At 42.1% G+C, this 20458-nt stretch overlaps 1 protein-coding gene and 1 pseudogene across 1 annotated transcript; one reads left to right on the top strand and one right to left on the bottom strand.

The window, feature by feature from the left end:
* Window positions 1-203: 203 nt before the first annotated feature.
* On the bottom strand, window positions 204-1134 carry LOC126953689 (mitochondrial carnitine/acylcarnitine carrier protein-like; annotated as a pseudogene).
* An 8-nt stretch (window positions 1135-1142) lies between these two features.
* Window positions 1143-10887, top strand: IL17F (interleukin 17F). Its single transcript, XM_050789287.1, has 4 exons — window positions 1143-1947; window positions 3060-3162; window positions 8627-8847; window positions 10406-10887. The coding sequence occupies exons 2-4, from the start codon at window positions 3130-3132 to the stop codon at window positions 10641-10643; spliced, it is 492 nt and encodes a 163-aa protein (XP_050645244.1). The 5' UTR covers window positions 1143-1947; window positions 3060-3129; the 3' UTR covers window positions 10644-10887.
* Window positions 10888-20458: the final 9571 nt, after the last annotated feature.

Raw genomic sequence — 20458 nt, 5'->3', positions numbered from 1 at the left:
GAATGAATTCAAGTTTCAAAATGACACACCAAGTTATACAAGGTAGAGGATGTCATTAAGGCAATAGTCTTACCAAGTCCATGCACAGAGCTCTAATCCCACCGTCACCCTCCCCTCACTCTCCAAGTCTGCTTAGTTCTACCCACTACTCTTCCTTCTCAGCGACAGTTCCAGCATCCAGAAGTCTTGAGCAGCCTTCAGCCTCACAAGTTGGGGGTGGCCTAATTCAGAAACTTCATGGCAACTTCAAGGCCAAGGAAACAGGCCACATTGGCTGGGAAGGCTTGGGTCATCACTGCATCAGACCCTTTAGATAAGGATGTGATTCCTTCATCCCAGATGAGCTCCCTCAGCACATCTCCAAAACCATTAGGATATTTCCCAGGAGGTACAGTCTGGAAGTGAGACTTGAGCACATCTTGGGGGATTGCCACAGCCCAGTTGAAGATCCCTTCCTGGCAATGCCCCCAGCCACCAGGATTCAAGGCGCACTGAGCTCACGGACCCTCTTTCCTTCAGGAGTGAAGATATTTTTTAGCCATTTATATGTTATGAATTACATTCCATTAGCTGGAACATCTCACATAAGGGTAAGCACGGTCCCTTTGTAGATGCCTCGGATCCCAAACTCCTGGTACAGCTTCTTTGCACAGTCCAAGGTTCCAATGTACTTGGTTTCCCCTGAAGAAGCCTGAAACTGTAACCAGCACTTGATGGGTGCTCCAGGGGTCACGATGCCTGTGGTGAATGTACCAGATAACATACCAGCTGCAAACAGCTGGGGATAGCTGAGCACATCCTCTGGGTGTTTCTGTCGTAGTTTCTTCCTTTAACCAAACCCAAAGAAGTACACAGCAAACATGGGGGTGACACCGATGATAGGAGCAGCCATTCACTGATATAGCCCCGTGATGCCCCTTCTAAGAGTCTTCGGGAGACAGTCCAAGGTCCCAAAGTACATGGGAGGCTGTCTAGGCAAACTCGGTAGCTGTGTCTGCAGTCGGACCTTGACGGTGTCCAGAGGGTGCCCCATGAACAGCAGGCACATGCCACCAAAGCCGCTGGCCAGCAGGTTCTTGAGCGGGCTGATGGGCTTCGGCTGATCAGCCATGGTCAGTCCGCCTATCTCTGAGTCTGTCAGTTCCTGCGTCCTGGCTCTGCTGCCCCAGCTGCAGCGCCAGGGCCGCCAATCTTGCATTTAAAGGCTTCTGCTTGCTAATTCATTTTGGTTAAAAAAAAAAAATCATTCTCAGAGATAGCCAAGGTAATGGGCATTTATGTGTTGTATAAATGTGATATTATATATATGTATATATTTGTCCATGGCTCCTGGTTCATAACTCCCACAGCCCTCATTATATCCCAAGTGATAAAAATGATAAGCATATCTTTTGTTGGGGTATTTAGCTTTTTTGTCTTTGGTTACTGAAGCAGCTTCAGACAGCTTCAGAGCAATAAAGGTGAAAAAGACAGTCTTTTATTGTAATGTTGGAGCACTTTAGGCCTAAGAAATAGGTCTCAGAAAAAAGAATCTCCCTCTCTGAACTTCTGCCCACCTTTTCTCCCCAAGACAATAGAAACGGAAAATATCCTCTCATCTAACATCACTCCCACACCTTTTGTCTTGGGGCTGGTCATAAAGAAATTCTTTGACTTACGTTGTCTAATCATAGGCCATAAGACCCTCAATTCAGGAAGGGTCTTCCCCTCTACCCAGGAGGAAGGAATGCTGTTCAGAGAGGCCAACAAGAATCTGAACAGACAGGCCTGGCTGGGTTTCCTCATTCAACCTATTAATATCAGGTTATACCCTTTTTATCCAATCACATTTGTTTACAGTTTTCCATGTTGTAATCATGTCTGCCCAATGAAGATTCCATAAAAGGCCCAAGAGGATGGGATACAAACAGCCTTTGGACCGTTGAACTTGTGGAGGCTCTAAGAAAGGTGAACAGTAGCTCATCCCTGTGCTGGGAGGGTAGTGCACCCCAGCTCCATGGGAAGGAACACTTCCGTGCTTGTGACCCTTTCAAACCTTGCTCTATGTACCTTTTCATCTGGCTGTTGACTTGTATCCTTAAAAATATCCTTTGGAATATACTGGTAAATATAAAGTAGTGTTCCCTAAGTTTTGTGAGCTGTTCTAACAAATTAATCAAACCTAATCAAACTCAAGGGGTTTGTGGAACCTCAACTTGAGGCTAGTCGGTCAGAAGTCCCAGAGCTTTGGACCTGTGACTGGTGCTTAAAGTGGGAGCAGTTTTGTGGGCACCCCTGGGATCTGACTCTGCCTACCTGGAGATAACGTCAGAATTGAATTGGATTAGAAGATGCTTAGCTGGCGTTGGATGCAGAATTGATTGCTTGCTGGTTGATGGAGATAAATCCCCACATATATGGTCATGGAAGTCTTTTGCATTGCTGGTAGTGGTGTGAGAGCAGAGGAAAACAGTTTGTTTTTTCAACACAATGAATAATGATTATTTATTAAGCACCAGTAGGAGTCTAACCATGGGGTTAAAAAATAATTAGTTCAGGGAGATAACAAAACTACTAGGGTATATCATTTCTGAATCTTTCACTGATGTCATTTCATTTCTTTAGTTTTGTTTTCCCGTTCATAAAATGGAGGTAAAGATAGTTTAGTACCAAGGCTCCTCTAAGGATGAGTTTTCTCCCATTTAAATCACGATTCATATTGCATGACTAGAAAGTAGAACATATGGTCCGTGACAAGGGTGTTGGCAATTTGTGGGAGAACAAAAAAGATTTGACAACAATTTCTAACTTGGTTCATCTCCGTAGTAAATTAAAAATGTTGCTCTGATTTGTGGGCACTGGGGGTGGAAGTAGGGTAGAAGGAAAGAAAAATTTGGTCCTTTTCCTGTCATCCCTTTCTTTAGGGTCCCCTTTTGTTCCCCTTCGGGAAATGGAATAAAAAAAAAAAAACCCTGCATTCGTCAGTAACTCTGGGTCAACCACAACTTAAAGACAGTAAGCAGGTCAATCAAAACAGGGGCAATGATTGCTATATAACTAACAGGTACTCTCATTGATAGAACACAGGCATACACAGGAAGATACATTCACAGAAAGAGCTTCCTGCACAAAGCAAGCAACCAGTGCAACATGACAGTGAAGACGCTGCACGGCCCAGTCATGGTGAGTAGCAACAATCATTCTGGTTTAAGGACCGTCATGCCTAGGATTTCAGGAAAACAGAATTCTAAGGAGTTAGGTTTGATTGGGGTCTTTTTGGAATTACTTCTTTAAAAAACAGAGATGACTTTAATTTTGACTCCTGTCTGGTGGCAAAAAAGAAAAAAATAACTAGAAAAGTTATAATGGCATAAAAATGCAGCTCCTGGCCAGGTGCGGTGGCTCACGCCTATAATCCCAGCACTTTAGGAGGCCAAGGCAGGTGGATCACATGAGTTCAGAAGTTTGAGACCAGCCTGGCCAACATGGCAAAACCGGATCCCTACTAAAAATACAAAAATTAGGTCAGGCCCAGTGGCTCACGCCTGTAATCCCAGCACTTTGGGAGGCCGAGGTGGGCGGATCACTTGAGGTCAGGGGTTCGAGACCAGCCTGGCTAACTTGAAACCCTGTCTCTACTAAAAATACAAAAATTAGCTGGACGTGGGGCAGTTGCCTATAATCCCAGCTACTCGGGAGGCTGAGGCAGGAGAATGGCTTGAACCTGGGAGGTGGAGGTTGCAGTGAGCCAAGATCACACCACTGCACTCCAGCCTGGGTGACATAGCGAGACTCTGTCTCAAAGAAAAAAAAAAATGCAGCTCCTCACCCAATGGCTTTTGCCCAGGTGCTGTTAGTATGTGCAGTCCTTGGCATCACAGACAACTAGCAGGTTCTCTCCTGTGGCCATCCATTATAGAGTTAGGTTGGCCTGAAATTCTTATCTCATGGTGGGAGCTTGGCCAGCCCTTTAGGGATTATGTAGATATACATTTTAACCAAGGAAACTGAGGCCTCAAAAGGTTTAATGATTCCCGTGAGACCGCAGGAGTGCCCTGGGTAGAAGAAGTGAAATCACCCAGTGTTGACTTTGGACAGCTCCTCGAGAAGGGAAATTTCCCATGTCTCTGATTGCTATTTATTTATTTTGCACCATCTCATTCTTCTTGGAGGAAAGAGAGATGTCAATGCAATGAAAATCTAGCCCCAGCAGGTCTGGAATCTTGCCTGGCATTAGATAAGGCCTGGGAAGAATTTACTACAGAGGCACATGAAAACAGAGGTTAGGAAATCCTGCATTTTATTATCGGCTTAGGTAATTTCCTTGTTTTCTCCTTTTACAAGCCATATAATTTAAAAGAGCTTGAATATCACAAAAGGTTCATGGCATATAGCAATGGTATGTTTTAATTTATTTTATATTTATGTGTTATTTTAAAGATTACATGTAGCGCAGCAAAGTGCCATATTTAGGGGCATAGGCTCTGATGTCAGGCATATGTGGCTCCACTGCTTGCTAACTGTAGGATTTTTGGGTAAGTTATTTATCTTCTCTGTGCCTCAGTTTCCTCAACTGTACAGTGGAGATAACAATGGCATCTTTCTCATGGCATTTATTGGGAGGATTAATTAACATCTTTGAGAATAAATGAGTCTGTACTCTGTATTGGCAGATTTGTGTATGCTTAAGTTTCAGTTAATTTGGCCATCCTAATAAACAACAACTGGTAATGATAGAGAAAGCATTCAGTAAGTATTAACTGTTCATATTAATATTGTTATTATTATCCTGGAAATTCTGATCAATCCTCTGAAGTACATGGGGATACTTCCCACTTTATACAGATGAACAAAAGCTCAATTAAGCTATTTATTTAACTTTTCTGGATACTGTAAGCACAATAACTGGTACACCAATCTAAGCTTTCTGGCTCCAAGTACACTATGCTTCTCTTTGAATGGTTCGGAGGCAAGATTTCTGAATTTAAAGCCATTGCATCCAAGCAATTCTGTTGGGTAGCTTTGTGCTCCATAGCTATTTCTATTTCTAGTTTCCTTAAAGAAATCTGTTGGGTTGTCAGGAGGAAACATAACAATGCAAGGAGCATTGGAATAGAATTAGAAGTTGAGAGGTGCAGGCAGATAGGACATCCTCAATAAGTAGTTGAGGCAAATTCTCATGGACCTAGCGGTTGACCAGGTGCATGCTTACAGGAGAACACACATTGCTGGTGAGTATAGGGGGTGAATGTTCAGATTGCTCAGGTGGGCTCACATTAGAGTGAAGTGCAAAGCTAGGCTGAGAAGGTTGGTGTCCTGTTATAGCTCACCTTCACCTGGTGCTTTCCCTTGCCTCTGTCCCCTGTTCTATAGATTGAGAGCAATATCTATTCATCTGCTTTCTAGGTGGCATATAAGAGTTCAAGTCCATACAATGCTCTGAATTTCTCTGAGAGGTACTGTTTAAATCATTCTTAAGAACCAGCGACAGCCTGGTTCAGAGCCCCTGCTCTGTATTACATAACCACTAACATCTACAGTTTCAGATCAAAAGCTTTGTGGAGCAAATTGGAGTAATTTGCAGACATCATCTGATTTCCTGATAAAGAGCTATGTGACCTACAACACGTATGCACATCTAGTTCAGCTGTCACATCGCTTAAAATGCTTGGCTCTTCTAATGAGACAAAACTAAGATTAATGTTGGTAATAATAAAAATAACCTTCAATGGCAATAGCACTGACTACTGACACCTTGGTTTGAGTCCTGAGACTGGTACTCATATGCTGGTGAACCCAACCAAGTTATTTATTCCCTTTGGGACAGAACTCTTTCACCTGTCTAATTGGGATAATTAATACTAGCTCTGTCAACCTCACCAGGTAGTTGTGAAAATCCAGTAAAAGCGTTTTCTAAAATACTCTATATTAGCAAATATAATAACTTGTTAGAAACATGGTAATTATTGCTAAATCATAGAACTCCAATGTATGTATTTAAAAGCTTTCATAATGAAAATTAATAGTGATTCAGTGAGTATGACACAAAAGAGGAAAGAGAAAACACAAAGGAGGAATTTACTTAAGAACCCTAAAGATGTGATTGATAGGCTTGGGAAGTTATCTAAGACCCTTTAATATAAGCTGACATCTTTAAAAAAAAAAGTCATAGCAGTCCAGGCACGGTGGCTTAGGTCTGTAATCCCAGCACTTTGGGAGGCCGAGGTGGGAAGATCACTTGAGGTCAGGAGTTCAAGACCAGCCTGGCCACATGATGAAACCCTGTCTCTACTGAAAATACAAAAAATTAGCAGGTGTGGTGGTGCACATATGTAATCCCAGCTACTTGGGAGGCTAAGGCAGGAGAATCACTTGAATCTGGGAGGTGGAGGTTGCAGTGAGCCAAGATTGTGCCACTGTATTCCTGACTGGGCAACAGAGTGAGACTCCATCTCACAAAAAAAAAAAAAAAAAAAAAAAAAAAGCCATAGCACTTTGTCAAGACAGAAGGTATATGAGCATGAATTCCACATCTATCTAGTCTACTGTGTAGCACAATATAGAGTTAGCAAGTTAGAGTCACCAGTATTGGATACTTATCATATGCTGCCACTATTCTTCATGATTTGTGTGGATCATCTCATTTAATCTTCACATATATATACTTTTTTTTTTTTTTTTTTTTTTTTTTTTTTTTTTTTTGAGGAAACAGAATCATAGTTGCTAAGAGTCCCGGAATTGAGTTACAGACCCTGGACTTCTGACTCTGAAGCCCATGCCCTGAGCTACCGCACTATAAAGTCAAGAACTAGCTGTTGAATGAACGAACGATTGTGGGGGATGAAAGTTGATGCTTGCTGATTATCTAAAGGCAAATTAGCCTCATTCTGACCTTTCTGGGTCAACCTTGCTTTCAACTTCTTTTTAATATCAGCTTCCTCAGTATGGCAAATGGACACTATGACCTTTTTGTTTACTCTTATTGGTTTTTTGTCTCTAGTATCTGCAAAATGTGAAAAGGAGAGCCTTTGAAACCAACATGTCTAATCACCTTCCCTATCTTAACTCATGGAAGGTGTGAGCCTGAACAACGCTAAGCCTAGAGAATAAAAGCAACTTATCTTCAACTCTTCTTCTTCTTCTTCTTCCTTTTTTCCCAAGAAGGAGTCTCATACTGTTGCCCAGGCTGGAGTGCAGTGGCTCGATTTCTTTTCACTGCAACCTCCGCCTCCTGGGTTCAAACGATTCTCCTGCCTCAGCCTCCCAAGTAGCTGGGATTACAGGTGTGCGCCACCATGCGTGGCTAATTTTTGTATTTTTAGTAGAGACGAGGTTTCACCATGTTGGCCAGGCTGGTCTTGAACTCCTGACTTCAGGTGATCCACCTGCCTTGGCCTCCCAAAGTGCTGGGATTATAGGCGTGAGCCACCGCACCCGGCCTTCAGCTCTTCTTCTGTATTATGTTGAGAGTCTGTGATGGGCCTTGCTCATCCCCAGTAAGGGTCAGTGGCGATGGTGGGTGAGCAAAGCATGGTTGTGACAAAGGGAATCTGGCAAGATTTTTAGCTTTTCTTTTCATTAGGTCTTTGGGGCACTTTCATTCTTTGTACGTTACTATAACACCAGATAAAGTGGCGTTTCAATGTAAGTATAAAAAAAACGCTCCAGAGCTAAAGAGAAATAGTTTCCATATTCTCCGTTGTTGTGCATCATTAGTGCCCCGGTTTCTTTCAATTAGCATGGATAATTGGAACTTTGCTAACGTTGGTTTTGCATAATGTTTTTCTTAATGCAGTCAGCTTAACTATATAGTTCAATTTAACTGTATCGTTTTGTTCATTCATTCACTCACTCACTCTTTCATTCATTCCGAAAGTGTTTATGAACATGTGTAATATGCAGGAACTTACAATCTAATGGGTGTAGATCTGACAGGAACACAAATACTACATTTCCAGACAATTAAAAAATGCTGCTTGAGTGCTAGATGATCAAAGCTTTATAATTTAAGGATAATAAACATACTTCTGATTGAACCATTTTAGAGACTGTTCTTAGAGGAGATCATATCTGAGCTGGGCCTTAATGGAAGGGTAGGATTTTGACAGACAGAGTATTCTAGGCAGTGTATTCTAGGTGGAGGAGTGGCTTGGAGGAAGGATTTTGTGGGAGATTCACGGGATATCAAGTTGGAAGTAAAAACAAGAGCTATCGTTTATTAAGCCTCTATTTTCGTTTTACAGATTTATAGGTGTTTTATATAGAACATGCTATTTAATCTTGTTAGTAGTCTCATAAAATGAGCATTATTATCCACTTGGAAGGAAGAGAAACTAGAGGCTCAGCAAGGAAGCCAGGATAGGATTTTAACCGAATCTCAGACCCTGGCATCTTTCTGTCTCACTGTTTAGAAGCTCTTAGACTCCGGAGGGCTTCACTTACTAGCTAGGCTAATGAGTTTAGTTCTCAGTTTGGCACCTTGATACCTTTAGGTATGAGTGTTCCCATTTCCAGGTGAGGAACTGAGGTGCAAAGAGAAGCCCTGATCCCATAAAAGGACAGGAATGCTGAGTTCCACAAAAGCATGCATCTCTTGCTAGTAGGTGAGGCGAGTCTCTAACTGATTGCAGCCTCTTCTGTTTTCCAGGTCAAGTACTTGCTGCTGTTGATATTGGGACTTGCCTTTCTGAATGAGGTGGCAGCTAGGAAAATCCCCAAAGTAGGACATACTTTTTTCCAAAAGCCTGAGAGTTGCCCACCTGTGCCAGAAGGTAGTATGAAGCTTGACACTGGCATCATCAATGAAAACCAGCGTGTTTCCATGTCACGTAACATCGAGAGCCGCTCCACCTCCCCCTGGAATTACACGTAAGTGCAAATGAGACTGATCTTCACATTCTTTGGAAAAATATGTTAATTCTTTCTTATCATAAAGTAGAAAATGTAGAATACGTAGAAAACATACAAGGGAAAATCCTCTTAACAATGAAAATTTCATTTTACCTGGGAGCTCACATCTTTCTTGTTTTGGGCTAGGTTCACCTTTGTGGTTGATGGTCCTAATATTTTGCTTCCACATTCTCATAAACTCTGTGCCTTTTTCTGCTTCGTGTAGCTCTAGGACAGAATTCACAAATTTTCCTGTGTTGGAAGAGAGGGTTCTTTAAAGCAGATTGCATAATTATCTCCGCATGAGGATAAATGGGAAACAGAAAAGTCGGTTCAAGGAGATCCACTCAGATTAGACATTATCCTTTAAGGAGTGGGAATGAGTGGAGGAGAAAGGCCAGTCTGGGAAATGGGATGTTAGGTGGAGACCTTCAGGGTACAGTTTTGTAATTTGGCCTTAAGATACAGGTTCTTGGAACACCAAGCACCCCCTCCTACTCTCCAAATGTAAGTATAAAAATAGATTCCAGGGACAATTGAAGTGTTTCTGGGGTTGTCATGTAGCTTCTCATGTGAGTGTGTTATGAGAAAACCTTGGGACTGTAGTGCCCCCTGCCTCAAACTGGGAAGATGTGGAGAGACCAAAGAATGACTTGGACAAGTCCAGCTTAGCGAGTAGATGAGTTTATTAAGACTTACATATGGGGCGCCCTAGGGCCACAGCAGGACAGATCTAGAGATCCGCCCTGCCTCCCATCTCTAAGCTGCTCATAAGCAAATTTTCTGGCTCTTTGCCTACTGTGTGTGTCCAATGGGACTGTTTCCCTTGGTAGGTTCTCAGATACTCTCTGAGATATTTGGGTTCTCAGTGGCCTGCTCCTTGGCTGTGCTGGTGGCCCTGGCTCACTGCCCATCCTTCATGGTTCAGACAGTGGATACACACCCTCAAGTAACTTGGTGGGAGTCCTGTCACACTACAAGTGGAGTATGTACAGTGGCAAGCTGGCAGGATAAATGTTGCGGTCTTTATGCCTCCAGGCAGAGGGGCCTATTAAAGGAGAAATGAAGAAAAGGTCTGAGATTCACAGACCTCTGGGACTGTGGCTTTCCTTTCCAAGCAACAGGCTCTGTAGTCCGACTAGTGATGGAAGACTGACTAGTGACGTTCAATCTCCAGGCAGAGAATAAAGAATAATTGTAATAATAATAATGCCAATAAGAGATCTAATGTGAATTGAATGCTAACATTTGTACAGTGGGGTATTTTATATGTACTTGTATCACTGAGCATTCTCAACAGTTGCATGAGAAAATGGAATATGAAAATCCCCATCTTATAATTGAGGAAACTGAGGCTTAGAAAGGTAAGTCACTGCCAGAGGCTGGTGTATGCTTCCAGGCTGTGTGGCTCCGGAGCCTGTGCCACAGCCCTGCGGAACTACCTCCCTGCAGGTGAGCACCCAGTGCTGTGGGGCTCTCATTCGCTGTCTTCCTCCCCCATGCCTCACCATGGTGCTTTGGCTTGCTCCTCCTGCAGTGTCACTTGGGACCCCAACCGGTATCCCTCGGAAGTTGTACAGGCCCAGTGTAAGCACTTGGGCTGCATCAATGCTCAAGGAAAGGAAGACATCTCCATGAATTCCGTTCCCATCCAGCAAGAGACCCTGGTCCTCCGGAGGAAGCACCAAGGCTGCTCTGTTTCTTTCCAGTTGGAGAAGGTGCTGGTGACTGTTGGCTGCACCTGCGTCACCCCCGTCGTCCACCATGTGCAGTAAGAGTTGTACATCCACTCAGCTGAAGAAGCTGTAGAAATGTCACTCCTTATCCAGTGCTCTGCAACAAGTCCTGTCTGATCCCCAATTCCCTCCACTTCACAGGACTCTTAATAAGACCTGCATGGATGGAAACAGAAAATATTCACAATGTATGTGTGTATGTACTAAATTTTATATTTGATATCTAAAATGTTAGGAGAAAAATTAATATATTCAGTGCTAATGTAATAAAGTATTAATAATTGAAAAATACTTCAGGTGTCTGTTTGCAATTCCAGCTTGTACTCACGGACTGTGTAGCCCTACAGATTTTGGAATTCTATATGCCTATCATTTGTTTTTCATATTTCCTTATCAGAGCACCAGTGTTAGAGTTGTTTTGTTATTAATGGTGCCTGGAGATTGGTTACATAAAGAGTTAAGGAAAATGGTACAAACAGAACTCAGGTTCCCTAGGGACACTTTACTGCTTCGTTATCCCAACTACATTATTTTACAAAGCAAGTATTTCTTGGCCACTGTGCTAGCCAGTGGAGATACAAAGAAAAGTAAGAAATGCATATGAAGGGCCATGTGTTGATAGAGGCCATCCAAAGAGCCCCTGGTCATGAGGGCCATGGTGGCCACTTTGTTTCCTCCTCTGACTTCTGGGCCCTTTAGGGGTCACTGGTTATCTTTTGTCCATCTCTTACACATCTTAGAGGCACACAAACTTCCAGATTCTGATCTCCATGCCACTCTGAGGAAACTGAGAGGTCTTCTGGTGCCTCTGTTGCACACCACATTTTCTCCTTTACTTCCACCATGCCACTAGCTCAGAGTACATCTGCATGGCTGCTGCCTCCCAGGTTCCAGAGAGAAAGTGGGCTTAAGTTCTCACTCCCACCTAGGACTTGGCTTGAGGATGGACAGTCGGCAGGAGCCTGGCTCCCATTTTGAACTCTTCAGTCTGTTGGTGGGTGTGGAATGGGAGTGGTTGGAGAGGCTAACTCTTTCATCTCTTTGCTCCAGAATCTTGTACTTAGGATATAAATATTGACTTTTGTACTTAAAATGTTCACATGTTCAGGTTCTTTTTTTTTTTGAGACGGAGTCTAGCTTTGTTGCCCAGGCTGGAGTGCGGTGGCGCGATCTCGGCTCACTGCAAGCTCCGCCTCCTGGGTTCATACCATTCTCCTGCCTCAGCCTCCCGAGCAGCTGGGACTACAGGCGCCCGCCACCACGCCCAGCTAATTTTTTGTATTTTTAGTAGAGACGGGGTTTCACCGTGTTAGCCAGGATGGTCTCGATCTCCTGACCTCGTGATCCGCCTGTCTCGGCCTCCCAAAGTGCTGGGATTACAGGCGTGAGCCACTGCGCCCGGCTTGTTCAGGTTCTTAAAATGTAAAATACCTTCCTCTCATAGCTATCAGCTTCACAATTTTACTCTAAATCTCACAAGTTCATTGTGATGCTCAAATCTGTGTGAAGAAAGTTTTCTCTGTTCATTTTGGCAGTAATAGCTGTACCCTAGGCGTAGTGCATATAAAAAACCCTCTGTCTGAGTAGTGGGGGAAGTATAAAGGAAATTTCAGGGGGAAAAGAATTGCACCACTGGGTATATCAAGATACCATCTCAGCCCAGTGTGGTGGCTCATGCCTGTAATTCCAACACTTTGGGAGGCCAAGACGGGAGGATTGCTTGAGACCAGGAGTTCAAGACCAGTCTAATCAACACAGACCCCATCTCTCTGTCTCTCTCCACACACACACACACACACACACACACACACACACACACACACACACACAATTAGCCAGGCATGGTGGCACACACCTGTAGTCCTAGCTACTTGGGAGACAGATGGGAGGATCGCTTGAGCTAGAAGTTGGAGGCTGCAGTGAGCTATGATATCATCATTGCACTCCAGCCTGGGTGACAGTAAGACTTTGCCTCAAAAAAAACCAAAAACAAAAACATTATATCATATTTCATTACACATGTACCCATGTACTTTCAAGGCAGTGTGCCAAATACTATAATCAAGGTATGAAATGGTAGGAAAATATAGGAAATTCCTGGAAAGTTTCAGACACAAGATGACTTTTGCACTGAGATGAATATGAATCAGTTTGGAGGAAGATGTGGGAAAGGCATTCCAAGCAAATGTAACAGCATGAGCAAAGGCAAGAGATGCAAAAAAACCTGGTATACTGGGGGACTGAAAGTAGTTCTATGTGCTCGGGATACTGTGGACATGGGGACATGGTGGGGAACACATAACAAATGTTTCTTTAATGAATAAATGAATGAATTCACTTGGTAGTAGACAACAAACAGTGGGCAAATGGGCCACTCATGGATGGTTTTGTAAGCTCTGTTTCAGGAACGACAGGAGGATAGCTATATTTCACAAGATAGCTTTGGTGATAGAGTGCAAAAGGGATCAGAAACCTGAAGGCCAGTGAGAAGATCAGAGAGAAAGCAACTTCACTCTGACAGTACACTCACAGTTTTAGAGCTGGATGAGCCCCTATAGATCACCTGGTCAACCCTTCTCATTTGCAAATGTGGCCCACAGGAATTAGGCGACTTGCTCAAGGTCACTTGGTAGGTAGTAGCAGAAACAGGTTCATTGACTCTAAGTTCATGACTTTTGATATGGGTTTTGCAGCAACGCTGTAGGGTGTCCAATAAAGATCCATTTCAGTCATTCCTCTATGTGGCCTCAGGCTGGCCCTGAGAGAGACTATGTGGTGCTCTGAAGCCTGGGGCCTTGAGTCACAAAGCTTCCTTCTGTGGCTTCTGCACTGAGGGTTGGCTGTCCTTCAGGAAACTGCATGTCCTCTCCTGCTCACAAGGTGGCGAACTGTGTCCAGTTGTTCCCAGATTCCTCAGCATACACTGAAAGGAAAGAAATTACTGCTTTATGGGTAATTTGTTTTATTTGGTGACTGGAAGCCACTTCTGAGGCAGAGTGAGTAGGCTGTGTTCTTCCGCTCTGCGCTCAGGTTTCTGGGAGTGCCTTTGTTTTTCCTGTAGGAGAAATGGCTGCAGTTGAGCAGTTTAGGTGTTCAAATACAACATTGCATCATAATGTGTGGAGACAGAAACCTTTGTTTCCACATGGAAACTTGAAAGCATATAGTCTTTTCTTTCCATATCCAGTTCTTTTTGATGAATGGTTGGCTAAGGGGAAAAAAACCAACATATTCTTTCTCTGTCTCTGTTTCTGTCTTCTTTTCCCATTCCCTACCTCCCCAAATTTGGATAAAAGTCACCTATATATATAAAGCTCTGTGTGATAAATTTTACTTGTTTTTTTTTTTTTTGAGACGGAGTCTCGCTCTGTCACCCAGGCTGGAGTGCAGTGGCCGGATCTCAGCTCACTGCAAGCTCCGCCTCCCGGGTTCACGCCATTCTCCTGCCTCAGCCTCCCAAGTAGCTGGGACTACAGGCGTCTGCCACCTCGCCCGGCTAAGTTTTTGTATTTTTAGTAGAGACGGGGTTTCACTGTGTTAGCCAGGATGGTCTCGATCTCTTGACCTCGTGATCCGCCCGTCTCGGCCTCCCAAAGTGCTGGGATTACAGGCTTGAGCCACCGCGCCCGGCCGATAAATTTTACTTGTAATTTACAGTGAGAAAAATAGAAAGTTGGTTTTTCTTCTCCGACTCCCTTCCATAAAAGGAGAGGTAGAAAATATGCATTTAATATGTAGACAGCTCTTGGCTTTGAATCCTGGTTCTACCACTTTCTCAGAAGGACACAATTTTGTCCTTCTGAGATTCAGCTTCTTCATACATTAAATGCAATATAATATCTATTTTAAGAGCTCTGTGTAAAGTAATTGAAATTTAAAAAAATGTAAATTACTCAGTACAGTAACCAGGTAATGGTAGGCTTGGTAACTAGGAGTCATTATTTCAAGATGCACAGGAGGACTTAGGTTTCCCATTTTGCTTGGCCCAAAGAAACTCAGAACCCACTTCTATGTTTAAATACCACAGTTTGCTGGCAGATTAGACATTCGTAAAAGAAAAAAAAAATACCACAGTTATATTGTTCCTCATGGTTTTCAAATTTGCTTTAATTTCTATACATATATTAATATAGTATAGTATATATAGTACAAGTATATATTAGTATATAGATCCTATGTTTAAATCAATTTTCCATCTGTGAAAAGTTAAGAAAGCTATAGATTCAATTCATTAAAAAAATTCCCCCTGGACCCAAATGTCTATTGCATCCCTCTCCACTGGTATAAATTGGAAGAAAAATATTTTTAGCTTAATAAGTTTTAGGAGTGATACATGTTCAGCTAGGTAAGTGTGTGCTTTGAAAATTGTGACCTTTTCCTGGCTACTTGCCAGTTCAGTGGGTACTGATTTTGAGAATTTTGTTTAGTAGTGAAGAAGAACATATTTCAAAACTAAGATAAAAAATGATCACTATTTGAGCATCAAGATGTTCTTGCCAGCAAAATGTTGATTTCTTCTCTTAAATGGTACAGACACCATGGCAATATCAGAGAGCACAGCATAATGACTAAGTGTGTGGACACTGGAGCCAGATGCCGGGTTAAAATGTCAGTTCTGGACCTTACTAGCTGTACTAGTTGCTAAAGATTTGGGTCATGTTACCTAGCCTCTCTGTGTCTCTTTTTCCTCAAATGTAAAACAGAGATGATAATAGTGCCTACTTCATAAAGTTATTGAGAGCATAGAATAATAATCTGTAAGGTAATTGGAATAGTTCTTGGCATGGTAGGCGTATTGTTTAGTGTATTATTAAGAAAGATAAAATCTATCTATTACTCTACCACAATAATAGATCACGTTAATATTTTTCTTTCTCTTCTGCTCATTTGCCTCACAGATATATATTTTATAAGGCTGTAACTGTAACATGCATGCAATTTGTATTTGGTAATTTTTAACTTCACATTATACTCTATATATTTCCAATGTTTCCATAAAGTATTCACAATGATTTTTAGTAGCTGTGTAATTCTTTCAAGTTGATGAACCAGAGTTTATTTAGTTACTTTTTTATTTTTGGAGTTTTTGCTCCAAATATAAAAAAATAACTATTAACTTAAAAAGTTAAATAATGCTTGTAACTGTTTTAATTACTTTTTAAAATTATGAACTATGTAATACAAACAGAAGAGTTTATGTCTTTGTATATGGATAGTTGCCTTGCATATAAAAATTCTGTGTGTGTGTGTGTGTGTTTTCATATCTATAGCCTACCTTGGGGCCAATTAGTTAATTTCTCTGAGTCTCAGTTTCCTCAACTATAAAGTGGGGTGATAATGTCTGTCTCATAGGATTGTAAAGCAGATTAAAAGAAATAATACATGTAAAGCATTTAGGGCAGTTCCCAGTTCCAGCCAGCTGTTTTAGTCTTAGTGGTTATGCAGAGCCTGTGGATGAATGTTTCCATCTTTAAATTCTTGTTTTCAAAGTCAAAGAAATCAATGCATTAGACAAAAATGAGTTTATGAGTTGTTCTGGGGTTGTGACTGTGAACATATTCAGAGCCTTCTGATTCCACTGGCTTACCTCTGTGGTTTTGTTACGTGCTATCTATAGGTGACACACCACAGCCCTTTGTATGGCCTGAGGTGAGGACCAGATTTTGTTTATAGTGGTGACACCACCAGAAGCCCTGTAACCATTTCCCACAACCACAATCTCATGGCTTTGACAGAAACCAACTCTGGGAGGCACCGCTTGGATGGGGTGTGTAGGCTGAACATTGGAGTGGGATCTAAGTGTGACTGTCCCCCTTGTAAGGGACACCATGCTCATGGAAAATGTGCTTAATATTCTTAAGATACTAATCCATCAGGCAAGAGTTCCCCAGGGTCCCAGGCATCTGCTGATCTCACATTCCTGGGCTTCTCAACCTCTGAGGGAAGAAACACTCAGACTTCCCACAGACCACTTGTCAAAAGCCTGTTTGTCTTTTGCGGTCACCTCAAACCCCAAGTGGGATCCATTAAGAAAGCAAGGTTTGCTTCTGCCTTTTGATATTGAGTGTGTCTACATATGGGATGCCAAACTTCTGGCTACTATATTTGAAAGTACAGAAAAAATATAATTAAATATAAAAGAAAACAGATCTTTCTGTTCAGATCTATGTTGCTGAACTTTGTGAGATTTATTAAGAACTGTGATTTGGGTTTAAGAATTGGAATGAATTGTGGTTCTTGCCCTATGGAAATGAGTTTTGCTGGGTGAAGCAATGATATAATTACTCCTACTGTACAGTAGATGAACACCAAGGGATTCTTCATGATTCTCATTAGTACTAGAATGCTTTGTGATAAAAGCTAACACTTGCTCACTGGTTACAGTAGAATACACACTTGTAACTTCACATGCATGCACTTAATTAATCATCATCATAACTCTGTGAGGTAGGAAATACTAAATAGGCCCATTGCACATATGAGAAAATTGCGGCACAGATTGAGATATTATCTTTCTGAAGGTTATAATAGTGATATGGTGGTAGACTTCTGCATTTCATCACCAAGCTCCATTGCCTTTTGTGGGAGATCCACCACAAATCACTTCCCTGTGTGAGAGGCTCTGAACCACGGCATCTTTTCTGAGGATCACTTTTTCTGTGAATGGTCAGGGAGAGCAAGCTACAATATTTGCTTAGTCACACAATTACAAAATTTTAAGCATTGTGGAAAGCTCATTAGAAAGCTAACCAATAGATCTTTGGGTCAGCCAGCTTCCATCAATAACTCAAATTATAATGGCCCTCATCTTGCTTGCCTATAGGAAGTCCAGTCCTTTGCCAAGCCCTTGTCCCCAGGGTTTTCTGGGAATCTTTAAACAACATCCTCATTTCCTCTAAACTTTTTCTGAAATTGTTCACCACTTTGACCAACTGTCTGGCTTTAGACATCAATTCCTGCCCCACTCAGCCACCTGCAGATAGAGGCCTGGTAACCTCTGTCAGGCTCCATGATTTCCAAGCCTAGGTCATAAAAGTCTATGCAGCTTCCACCTTGTTCCCTTCAAATGTTCACTCTTGGGGAGCCAACTGCCATGCAAGAAGTCCAACTACCTTTTCCCTCCAGGAAAGGCCACTTGTAGACGCTCTGGTTGACAGTCTCACGGGAGCTCCCAGCCAACACCCAGCACACACTGCCAGCCATGTGAAGAGTACATCTTGGACATCCAGCCTAGCTGAGACTTCGATTGATGAAACTCCAGCCAATATCTGAATGCAACTTCATGAGTAGGACAAGCAACATAATCTGTGGATTCCAGTGCAAAACTTAAAGTGTGGGGCCTATTGTTAAAAAAAATTAAGACTGTCAAGCAGAGCATTAAAACAACTGTGGGGCACTTTTAAGTGCAGGGCCCTGTGCTACTACGACACAGCCTACATGCCCATGATGCTTGCCTGCTCACCAGATCTGAAGAGAATTGCCCAGCTGAACTCTTCCTGAATTTTTGTGATCAAAATAAAATGACTTTGGTTTTACATAATATAATTTTGGGATGATTTATTACATGGCACTAGTAATCACATCAGGTTCCAAGAACAATTATTTTAGACTGCCACAGCCCAGTATTATTACATTTTCTTTTTTTTCTTTTTGTTTTAGAGACAAAGTCTTGCCCTGTTGCCCAGGCTGGAATGCAGTGACCCAATCACAGCTCACAGTAGCTTTGAACTCCTGGGCTCTAGCGATCTTCCTGTTTCAGCCTGAGTAGGTAGGACTACAGGTGTGCATCACCACACTGGGTTGATTATTTTTGTAGAGATGAAATCTCACTATTTGACTTAGGCTGGTCTTGAACTCCTGGCCTCGTACATTTTTCCTGCCTTGGCCTCCCAAAGTGTTGGGATTACAGGCATGAACCACTACACCTGGCCTACATTTTCTAAATGTTCACTTAGCTTGATATTTGTGTCTAAGGAAGCTGAATTATATCTAACCCAATTCTATTTTTTGTTTTGTCATTCAGCAGGAGTTCAAAGTTGTGCCTTTATATCTTTGCTGCAATTTTGGCTATCTCAACAACTAAATGAAAAGCATGAAAATACACACCTCTATATAATAACCAGCAATGGTGCACAACAGCCCAGTATATATCATTAGTTAGAAAGACATTTTTCTACAAAGGGCATAGTCTGAAGAAATGCAACTCTGTCTACAGGATATATGACCTTTTACTCACCTTTTACAAAGAACAATTTAGTCCCCGGGAACCAAGGCTTTTCAAGTATCTCCACTTTAGAGCTGCATAATTATAGGGCCCACATACATGAGTTTTTCAGAAAAAAAATATGGAGCTTCAAGACATTTTTTATGCAAGGCAGAAAAATGCTTGCCTCCTGGAAATGCAGATTTTCAGATTCTCCTGTTTGCCCCAAGATAATGAAAAACAAGCCCACACTTCATAATTTATTCTGAAGTAAAATAGAGCTGAGCCTCTGGTTTCAGTTATTTATCAGAACTCTGTATTAACAAGCATTGCTGTGTTAGAATAGAATATGAATAGAATATGGTGATGAACTGATGTTAGACTATGGTGATGAAATGATGTTCATAATGACAATAACTTTAGATATTGTTCTCTACATAATCAAGAGAATGTTCTGTTGTGTTACAGCCCCATGTGTATCTGATTTTCTTCTTTGAAAATTTTTCTGCCAGGCGCGGTGACTCAAGCCTGTAATCCCAGCACTTTGGGAGGCTGAGGCGGGTGGATCACGAGGTCAGGAGATCAAGACCATCCTGGCTAACACGGTGAAACCCTGTCTCTACTGAAAATACAAAAAATTAGCAACACATGGTGGTGGGTGCCTGTAGTCTCAGCTACTTGGGAGGCTGAGGTAGGAGAATGGGGTGAACCCAGGAGGTGGAGCTTGCAGTGAGCTGAGATTGCGCCACTGCACTCCAGCCTCGGTGACAGAGCGAGACTCCATCTCAAAAAAAAAAAAAAAAAAAAAAAAAAAACTTTCCTGCATGATGTCCTCAGCTGAATAATGTTCACCAAAGATATTTGTGTCCTAGTCTTTGGAACCTGCGAATGTTCCCTTATATGGCCAGAGAGACTTTGCAGATGTAATTAATTAAGGATTTTGAGATGGGGAGATTATTCTGAATTATGCGGGTGGGCCCTGAATGTAATCACTAGAATCTGCATGAGAGGGAGGCAGGGGGAGATTTGACTACAGAGACATAAAGCAATGTGAGGATGGAAACAGGATGCTACAGAGCTGGCTTTGAAGATGGAGGAAGGGACTACAAGCCAAGGAATGCAAGGACTGCAGCTTTGGAAGTTGCAAAAGACAAACCATGATTCTCTCCTAGAACCTCCAGAGGGTGCAAAGTCTGGCTGACACCTTGATTTTGGCCCAGTGAACTGTAAGAGAAATGTGTGCTGTTTTAAGCCAACAACTTTGTGGTAATTTAAGTAGTGATAGAAAACTAATAGTATGCTTATGTGTATCTGAGTGCTTTCTTCTTCTTTGAAAAATCTTTCTTGCATGGGCAACTCTTCATCAAGTTGGATGTTTGATTAGCCTAAGTATTCTGTTTCCAGGCTGGAGGAGCATTCACTCTAGCAATTATTAGGTATGATCTATCCATTTGTAATCTCTATGTCAATGTCTCCTTCTGCAAAGCCATAATTCAGGTTCATTGTGTCTAGGCCCCAATTCAATTCAATTAGTCTATTACAGACAATTTGCTTTCTCTAGTGGCCAGCCCAGCTAAACAATGTGTTTGATGACAGCAGAAGATGCAGAGTGGGAAATGTCTCTGACTCACCCATGTGGTGGATTCTGAAA

Source organism: Macaca thibetana, chromosome 4 (genome assembly GCF_024542745.1).
Source record: "Macaca thibetana thibetana isolate TM-01 chromosome 4, ASM2454274v1, whole genome shotgun sequence".
Lineage (NCBI taxonomy): Eukaryota > Metazoa > Chordata > Mammalia > Primates > Cercopithecidae > Macaca > Macaca thibetana.
The sequence above is the reverse complement of the archived record's forward strand: the minus strand, read 5'-3'. Positions and strand labels throughout refer to the sequence as shown.

Excerpts from the sequence above, each read along its gene's own strand:
- IL17F (XM_050789287.1), top strand. The coding sequence starts at position 3,130 with ATGACAGTGAAGACGCTGCACGGCCCAGTCATG. Across the intron at positions 3,163-8,626 it reads CGCTGCACGGCCCAGTCATG|GTCAAGTACTTGCTGCTGTT; the intron begins GTGAGTAGCAAC and ends TCTGTTTTCCAG. Across the intron at positions 8,848-10,405 it reads ACCTCCCCCTGGAATTACAC|TGTCACTTGGGACCCCAACC; the intron begins GTAAGTGCAAAT and ends CTCCTCCTGCAG.